The sequence below is a fragment of the Myxocyprinus asiaticus genome, chromosome 35, assembly GCF_019703515.2.
Source record: "Myxocyprinus asiaticus isolate MX2 ecotype Aquarium Trade chromosome 35, UBuf_Myxa_2, whole genome shotgun sequence".
NCBI lineage: Eukaryota > Metazoa > Chordata > Actinopteri > Cypriniformes > Catostomidae > Myxocyprinus > Myxocyprinus asiaticus.
Window position 1 is genome coordinate 42456642 of NC_059378.1, and position 10000 is coordinate 42466641.

Below are 10000 nucleotides of genomic sequence, written 5' to 3' on the forward strand. Positions count from 1 at the left end.
CTTGTGGTTCTTATACCTGAACTTTGACCTTTGTCCTGTAGAGCAGTTCAGCCGTCAGAGTTGGTCGGCAGTGTTTGGACTAAAGAAGACAAAGAGATAAACTCACCAAACCTGCTGCGGATGATCCGTCACACGACTAACCTCACGCTGTGGTTCGAGAAGTACGACACTCTCTCTCGTCTATCAATCTCGTTTCATTCGTGCAATTTGGATTCTAACAGTTTCCTCTGGTCTCTCAGGTGCATCGTAGAAACGGAGAACATGGAGGAGCGTGTGGCCGTCGTGTCACGTATCATCGAGATTCTCCAGGTGTTTCAGGAACTGAATAACTTTAATGGCGTTCTGGAGGTGGTGAGCGCCATGAACTCTTCTCCTGTTTACAGACTCGATCACACGTTTGAGGTGAGATACGGCTCATCTTCTGTGTTTATATATGCATTTCCCAAGTTCATTAGTGCTACAAAAAACACATTCACAAACATGATTCAGTTTTTTACTGTGTTTACATCATTGAAGATAGCCAGCTAATATTCATTCAGAATAGTCATTTTCTATAATAAACACACTTCTAATGGAATAATTCAAAAATAACTGTAAAACCATTTAAAGAAGCTTTCACATGTCACTGATGACATTAACTTACGTCTCGAGTCTTTTGAATTCCTTGAAAAGAGAAAATCACACAGAAGAAAGATTTGAATTTCAATAGAATAACCCTGGTAAAGTAAAGGTATAAAAAAGAAAAAAGATTAGTTCAGATTTGTTCACTTATTCCTTCAGTTTTACGCCAGTATGTGGCAACAAATGAACATGTTTTATGTGTTATGAGTAACTCGTTAAACCTCTGATAAAGCACCTCGTTCACGACTGAAACAAGTCTAATTATACTTAATTAAAATCTGTGTGTCTACTAAGAGACTTCAGCAGTGTTCAAGCATCATAAGCATTTTACCCACAAACGACAACAAAACATCATTTTGTGATCTACTGTGCGTGACCATCAAAGTGTACAACAAAAGACAACATTATTAGTCTAAAAGTATTTACAAGTTTTAATTTAAGTCCTGATATCATTATAATGTCTTTCGTCACTTTTACTCTTAATTCATCCAGCCCCTTTCTCTCCTTGTTAAACGAGACATCCCTCCTCATCTCTTTCAATCGGTCTAAAGAGACGCCTGCCTTTGATCCTCGCTCGTTCATGAAGCGAATGAGGAAATGGGGCGTGTTCATTCAGTGGGTTAAACCAATGATATGCTCCCTCACAGCCCACACGCCAATGCTACTGGCTCTCGCTTTAGTCAGTCTTTACAGGTGGGAAAACCACCGAAGCAGTCTCGTGCTTCAAACAAGTGCAGCATTGTGACCAGTGATGCCAACTTTGTGACTTTGTCGCTAGATTTAGTGATTAAAAGAGCAATCTTGTGACTAGCGACAATTTTATTGACTTTTGTAGTGTGCTTTAGCGACATTCTTCCACATCTGCCGACAAAAAACATCAGCTCTGTCGTGAATGTCTCATTTTTCTCTGTGTTTTAGTGCACCCCTCTTTTTTAAGTAATATGACTGACCAGCATGCCATCAGGAGTTTATGTGCACACAGATGTTCTATAAATCAAATGACTGATGAGCTGACGTGGTGTTGGTATTTGTCAATGCATGCTCTCCGTTTAGAAAAGAAGTCACCCTACAGTGATAGAAGAGCATTGAGATTATCTAGCAGGGCGAGAGCGAGAATAGATATGAACCCCTGATCTATAATAAAGTGATATGAACAGATGGGGTGTCACTGTCAAAAGTCATTGTGACACAGTAACACTGGCACAAGTAATACACACTGATGGTTCAGCATCACACAACAGATACAGTATGTTCAAAAAAAAAAAAAAAAAGCTATATTACATATTATCTTCAAACCAGCTCCACGTGAGGCATTATAAGGCATATAGATCCATGTTTAAAAATAGATCTTAATAAAAACATCCCCAACACGACATCGCTGCATACCCCTGGTTGCTATTGCTAGGATAATTTTGAAATAAATCAATAGAAATCCCCCACTGTCTGAAAGATTGACAAGTTCAATTAGTGATAGCTAAATGATTAGTAGTTCAATACTAATGGTTAAATCATTAGTTCTATTAAAAAACAACAACAACATATGGTTCTGCACCTTTAAAGAATTGCTTAAGCTCTTTACCCCAATTCATTGACATATGTAAATTTGACGTCTTATACATAAATGACGTTATCTTGTTATTTAGTGACATTTCAGCGAGCCTTTGGCGAGTTCCCATGAGAAATATATGGCAACTTTGGTTTCGACTGCCGCTGTTTAAAACACTTGTGTGTTGATTGGAAAGTCACAGATGTTTAGGGGGGCTCAAGCTCTCTTAAATAGGGTCTAACAACGCCTATACGTATATCCGTGTATTCAGCCCCACAGAAGATAATTCAGTAATTGCTCTGACAAACTCAGTGTTTAGATTCTTTAACCCTTAAATGCATGGGGGTTTCACCAAACATTATCACATACTTGGGTCTTTAGCAACACAAACGCCCAGATAGACATTTAGAAAATAAAGAACAGAATATAATCTGATGTTTTCATTTTTACTAAGAGATGCAACAAAAGATTGAACAGGATTTATTATTTACACACTGAAATATCATGAGACACAAGTGGCTGTCAAACACATATTGAGCGATACATAAGATACACATGTCATTTACACGTCAAATGTAAATCAAGTCAATAACTGACACATCAGCGCCGCCTTGAGAAAGAAATAACGTGTATTATGTATGTGTACACGCATATGGGACACTGATAATTCACTATTGTTGTGCAGAAAACGAACATGATCTGTGTGAATATAGTTCTCATTTGTCTTGTACTAAACAAAGAAATCAATATCATGTGATAGTAAACGTTCATAGATATGAAATAATCATAAAAATATTATTTATGGAAGCGCAAATATTCATTGCGACACTATTACATACCTCGGGTCACTAATGACCCTATTCATTTTTGGTAATTAGGCAATTAGAAAACAATATTTTTTTTTTTGTTTTGTTTTTATTGTTGCTCTATCCATAAGAATAGTTGAGATACTAAAGAGGTGTGGACACAAAGAGGTACAGGGGTGAAATGAGGTGTAATGAGGTATGTGTTTAAGGGTCATACAGTACCTTGTGTACATGCAGCTCTTTTAAGGTGCCGCTACGGTGACCTGACAAGATTAAAATGAAGACATGAAGGCATATATCTGATCGCTTGAACTTTGATTTATTATGATTATTTCAGCAAATCCCGAGCAGACAGAGGAAGACTCTTGAGGAAGCTCATGAACTGAGTGAAGATCATTATAAGAAGTACCTGGCCAAACTCCGATCCATCAACCCGCCCTGTGTGCCGTTCTTCGGTACGTCACAGTCACACATTCCCTTTCTTACTGTGCTGTGATTGTGTGTTTGATGGCACATACTGCATGTGTTCAAATATTTCAGGCATTTATTTAACAAATATTCTGAAAACGGAGGAGGGGAATCCAGACTTCTTAAAGAGACACGGCAAAGAGCTCATCAACTTCAGTAAACGACGGAAAGTGGCGGAAATCACGGGTGAAATCCAGCAGTATCAGAACCAGCCGTACTGCTTGCGTGTGGAGAGCGACATACGGGTCAGAACACGCAACACACACCTGATGTGTTGCTTTAAATCAGTGCCTCTCAACTGGGTCACAGAAACACAAAGTAAAATCTGAAACCTGAAGCAAAACCAGTTGAGATGTGACTTCCATGTTATATGTAAAAGACATTCTGCAGAATACAAAAGAACTGAAATCGTTTTTTGTTGTTGTAGAAATTCTTTGAGAATTTGAATCCAATGGATGATATGACTGAGAAGGAGTTTGCCGACTATCTGTTTAACAAATCTCTGGAGATTGAGCCGCGTAACGCTCGCACGCTGCCGCGATTCGTAAGTCTCTACACATGAACAGTTACACAACACACATGAGAAACTGTATGCCCTGATATTCCCCTCCCGATCTGACACTCGTCAGCGCTGTGTATTACAGTACTTACAAACACTTTTACCTCTTGTGTAACAGGGAAAAAACACAAAAACATCACACACATAAAACTCCAGCACATTTATGAAATTGTGAATTTTGAACAGTAAACATTTGAAAACCTCCTTATGGACGTCTTCTGTATGAGAGGGAAAATCCCATTACATTGATTATACATTCAACTCAATTTGTCTGCAAAACTCATTTCAAGCATTTGAGCACAGTAGATCTGAAGTATTTTAGATAATGAGAAAAGTCATATGGGGGAGCCCGGGGCTAGCTGTCACACATGGAAAGAGTATAGTACTGAACTATTCCTTTTGAGTGTTATTGTAAATCAGAGAGATTATTTGTCGACGTGTGTTGGTTGATTTTCATCTCATCTCACAGCTGAAGAAATACAGCTGTCCTCTGAAGTCACCTGGTGTTCGCCCATCCACCGTACGCCCAGGGACAATGCGGCACCCGACACCGTTGCAGAATGAGCCGCGTAAGATCAGTTACAGTCGGATCCCAGACAGCGAGACGGAGAGTAGCGCGGCGTCTGCTCCGAACTCCCCCCGCACGCCACTCACACCCCCGCCTGCATCTGCCGCATCCAGCTCCACTGAGATCTGCAGTGTGTTTGACTCGCCACAGGGACCATCAAGCCCCTTTCACTCCAGTATGTCATTACACACACACGCATACAGTACAACAAACAAGCATACAACACACAGACAAGCATTAGAATACTACCCAAACAAACTAATTATAAAAAATTATGATTATTATATAATTATATGTATTTTTTTGTACTTTGTAATTGAGGTGAAAAATAACTGTAGCAAAGTTGAATACTTAATTTTTAATCAACTCAATTAAAAGTAATATATTTATTTATACTTAAAAAAGTAGAAAAAATGTACTCAAGTACTGTAAAGAGAGTAGTTGTAATTCATTACTTTCCACCTCTGAACTAACATACAACACACAGACAAGCATACTACAAACACAAACATGCATAATTGACACACAAACAAGCAAAGTACACACAGGCAAGTATACACACAAACATGCATACTACTTGCACAAACAAGCATACTACCCTCACAGACAAGCAAACTACACACTCAAAGTAGCATACAACATGCAAACAAGCATAGTACACACACACAAACTAGCATACAACACACACACAAACATACTGCACACAAACATCCATACAACACACAAACATCCATACAACACACACACAAGCATACTACACACACAAACTAGCATACAACACACAAACTAGTATACAACACACACAAACTAGCATACAACACACACACAAACATACTGCACACAAACATCCATACAACACACAAACATCCATACAACACACACACAAGCATACAACACACACACACAAGCATACTACACACAGACTAGCACACAACACAAACTAGCATACAACACACACACAAGCATACTACATACACAGACTAGCATACAACACACACACACAAGCATACTACACACACAAACATGCATACAACACACACACAAGCATACTACACACACAAACTAGCACACAACACACACACAAGCATACTACACACACAAACTAGCACACAACACACACACAAGCATACTACCCATACAAACTAGCATACAACACACACAAACTAGCATACAACACACACACGAGCATACTACACACACAAACTAAAATGCAACACACAGAAACTAACACAGTGGTGGAAAGAGTACTGATTTTATTTATTTTTTGTACTGAAGTAAAAGTACTGCTACTGCAGAAATAATTCACTTGAGTACAATAGAAGTACTGAGAAATATTATGACTCAAGTAAGAGTAAATAAGTAGTTTGTCAAAAACTACTCAAGTAATTACATTACAAGTTACTTTATGAAAATGATATTACATATCGGATCTATGCTTCCATTTTTAGAACACAAAGACATTTTGGTTCTTGAAATAAATTGATGATTCCTTTCACCAAGGATGCATTAAATTGATCAAAAATACTTTCAAAATAATTAATTGCTAATTCTTATTATTATTAATTGTTTTAAGTGCTATTTATTCTGTTTTCTTTACTCGTGATGGCAAACATATACTGTGTCACCTATTCCTTAAAGTATTCTAAAGTGCTAATTTGGTACTCAAGACATTTTCTTATTATTAGAACAATTGAAAATGGTTGCACTACCATACGCAAATCACAATACAGTGGGTGTTTTTCTCCATTTGCTGAGGTATTGAGTTCTTGCAATCTGCTTTACACTTGCAAGTCAAATTTTGGTTTTAAAAATAGGCAAAAAGAAACACATTTCTCCTGAAATTCTATTTTCTCCTAAAGTCTATTGTTTTAGAGAGATGAAAGCTATTCATGCATTACTGTTTTGAAAAAATAATCTCTTACCAGGATAGAGAGGGAAATGGATGCCAAGATGCACAACAAAAAGACAATCACAGACTCCTCACAGGTCCTAAACTAGCAGCTTCTAAATACCAAAGACCTGCATTGCTGCAAGAGGATTATTGGACAAACAGAACATTTCTATTTATATAGAAATAGCCATTTGTAACATTCTAAATGTCTCTAAATCGTCTCTAAACTACATAATATGCATTGTGACTGAAACACATTCCTATTTTAGGTTTACAGAACGTGCATGGTTACGGAATTTAACACGGGAGTACAATACTGAACTGATGTTGATTGATAAATCGGAAAGCCCGTCTGTGTGCACAATGGTGCGAGGAAGTCAAGTCATTTTTATTTGTATAGCGCTTTTCACAACACACATCATTTCAAATCAGCTTTATAGAAAATCATGCATTAACAGAAAATGAAACTGTAATATCTGTAAAAGTCTTTGAGTCATCATTGTGTAGATTAAATATGATTGTAAATTGTGTATAAAAATAAGTAATTAAATAATAATTATATTTATAACTCCAGTGAGCAAGCTGAAGGCGACTGTGACAAGGAACACAAAACTCCATAAGATGTTGATTAATGGAGAAAAATAACCTTGAGAGAAACCAGACTCACTGTGGGGGCCAGTTCCCCTCTGACTAACATCATGAATATAATGACAATATTAGTTATGTATAGTGCAAGTCATGGTTTAAAATTAGTAAACTAAGTGTTAAGGGCCAGTGTTTAAACAAAGATTTTGTATGAACTGTAAGATTAATGACTAATGTCTTTGAAGTTCATCCTGGATTAACTGCAGAAGTTCACATAGATGCAGTTGTCCTTTGTTAGTTGGCTGATGAAGGCTTTTGTTGGCAATATATTGATAGTCTATGTATTCCATTATAAGAGTGTAGTCCACCGAGGTGATGCAGGCAGAGATCAGTGAGGTGCATCACAGTTCAACCTGGCCGGTAATTTCGGTGAGGTCTATCTTAAGTCCAAGGTTCAGGCAATGGCATATGAAGTATCCCATGTCTTATGGTTGGAGTTGGCATCTGTTCATCCTTTGAAGTCCATCGTAATAGACTGAAGTGATGTCTGGCTGGCACCAGCTGTATTTAGTCGTCATCACTCAGAGACACATAGCAGTGGAGTCTGACATCAAGCAGGAATGGAGCTGGATCCAGCCGGTTCTGGTGACCTCAGGATAGGAGTCCCGAGGTTGAGACATTGAAACAAATAGAATAATATTAGTGTAGATGCCATTCAGTTTATTGCAGAGTTATAGATTATGGTCAGTGTTTCTGGTTCCGGTAGACCTAACTAAAGCAGTCTAATTGTGAGTTGATGGATAAATGAGGTGTATGCCTGACTAAATAGATGAGTCTTTAGTCTAGACTTAAACTGAGTGAGTGTGTCTGCATCTCGAACAGTGTTAGGAAGACTATTCCATAGTTTAGGAGCCAAATATGAAAAGGATCTACCTCCTTTTGTGTATTTTGGTATTCTAGAAACTATTAACAGGCCAGAGTTTTGCGATCGTAATGAACGTGATGGAATATAGCGTGTCAGAACGTCACTTAAGTACTGCGGAGCTAGACCATTCAAAGCTTTGTATGTAGTTAACTGAATTTTAAAATGAATATGAAATTTAACAGGTAACCAATGTAACGACGATAAAATGGGGCTAATATGATCATATGTCTTGGTTCTAGTCAGCACTCTGGCTGCTGCATTTTGAACCAGTTGAAGTTTATTTATTGATCTTGCTGGACATCCTCCCAGTAATGCATTACAATAATCTAATCTTGAGGTCATGAACACATGAATTAGTTTTTCTGCATCAGCAACAGAGAACGTGTCGTAATTTAGCAATATTTCTGAGGTGGAAGAATGCTGTTGTACAAACATTTGTAATTTGATTTTCAAAGGACAGATTGGTATCAAATATAACACCTAAGTTCTTCACTGTAGAAGACGATGTAACAGTACATCCATCGAGAGTCAAATTATATTTTAGCGGCTTATTTTTAGAGGTTTTTGGTCCAATAATTAGTACCTCTGTTTTGTCGGAATTGAGTAGAAGGAAATTTCTAGCCATCCAGTCTTTGATATCATTGATACACTCTGCTAATTTGGAGAACTGTGAAATTCCGTCAGGTTTTAAAGAAATAAAAGTTGGGTATCGTCGGCATAACAGTGGAAACTTATTCCATGATTCCTGATAATATCTCCCAGGGGAAGCATATACAAGGAGAAAAGTAGAGGCCCTAAAACTGATCCCTGCGGCACTCCATACTTAACTTTTGTTTGATTTGACAATTCCTCATTTACACATACAAAGTGGTAGCGGTCTGCTAAATAGGTCCTAAACCATGCTAATGCAAGTCCACAAATGTCAACATAATTCTCCAGCCTATTCAAGAGTACGTATGTCGTGATCTATCGTGTTGAAGGCAGCACTAAGTCATTTGTAACTCTGATAAGTGCAGTCTCTGTACTGTGATGTGGCCTAAATCCTGACTGAAATTGTTCATATATACTATTTCTCTGTAGAAATGAACATAGTTGGGATGACACTATCTTTTGCAGTATTTTTGACATAAATGGGAGATTTTAAATTGGTCTATAATTAATCAGTTGTCCAGGATCAAGCTGTGGCTGTCACGGTCCTGTCACTGTCAGTCTGGGGTTTTGTCTGATAGGACCGTGGGATCATCGTCCCATGTCTGTCTTGTGTTTTGTTGTCTGTCTGTGTAAGTGCGCGGTTTCAGTTGTATTCTCTGCTGTGCGCTCTTCGGTCTGTCTTGTTTCATGTCGGGAGCACGGTGTCTGGATCCTGACTTCCTGTCTGGTTCAGTTTCGGTCTGTGTCGGGATCCAGACACTCATGCTCCATGTCTGTCTGTTACTGATGTGGGTGCATCGCGCTTATGTCATCTTGGCAGCATGCACTCGCATCAATAGTTTGTCTCTCGCGAACATGGGTGCGCCTCGCGTCGCGCTCTCATTGCGTTGCGCACCTGGGTCACAAGCTGTCTTCATGTTGTGCTGAGGTTCGGTGTGGAGCGTGTGTGTGCCCGAACTCTCGCACAGGTGTCCTGTCTTGTTTTTGTCGCCTGTTGCGTGCATCACGTGGCGTTTGCATCGCGATGTACGCTCAGGTTTCGTTTAGTGTGAGAATGCATGGCATCGCTTTGTTTGGCATTGCTACGCATTCTCTCGTCTTGTTTGTCAGTTGGCATGGGTGTATATAGCCTAGTTGTCTTAGCAATGTGCGTTCATGCCATTCGGGTGTTTTGTTGTCTTGTGAGAGCACGTGGCTTTGTTTTGTTTCTGTATGGCCATGTGTCTCTCTGTCTTGCATCATACCCCACCTCCTCATTTGCTTATTATTAGTTCATTTGCTTCTCTTGTCCCCTGTTAACCCTTTTGATTTCTCCCTATCTTAGTCTCCTCGTGTATGCAGTCCAGTGCCAGTTCGTCTTGTGATCTAGTCAGTCCTGTA

At 38.8% G+C, this 10000-nt stretch overlaps 1 protein-coding gene across 1 annotated transcript in view; it reads left to right on the forward strand.

Moving 5' to 3' along the window:
- Positions 1–10000, forward strand: part of LOC127426466 (son of sevenless homolog 1-like) — a 76449-nt gene that overhangs the window by 58060 nt on the left and 8389 nt on the right. Inside the window, exons 17-22 of the mRNA XM_051673302.1 lie at positions 42–161; positions 240–402; positions 3311–3428; positions 3514–3686; positions 3869–3985; positions 4470–4743. Of these exons, the coding sequence (XP_051529262.1) occupies positions 42–161; positions 240–402; positions 3311–3428; positions 3514–3686; positions 3869–3985; positions 4470–4743 (965 nt within the window). The remainder of the gene's footprint in view (positions 1–41; positions 162–239; positions 403–3310; positions 3429–3513; positions 3687–3868; positions 3986–4469; positions 4744–10000) is intronic.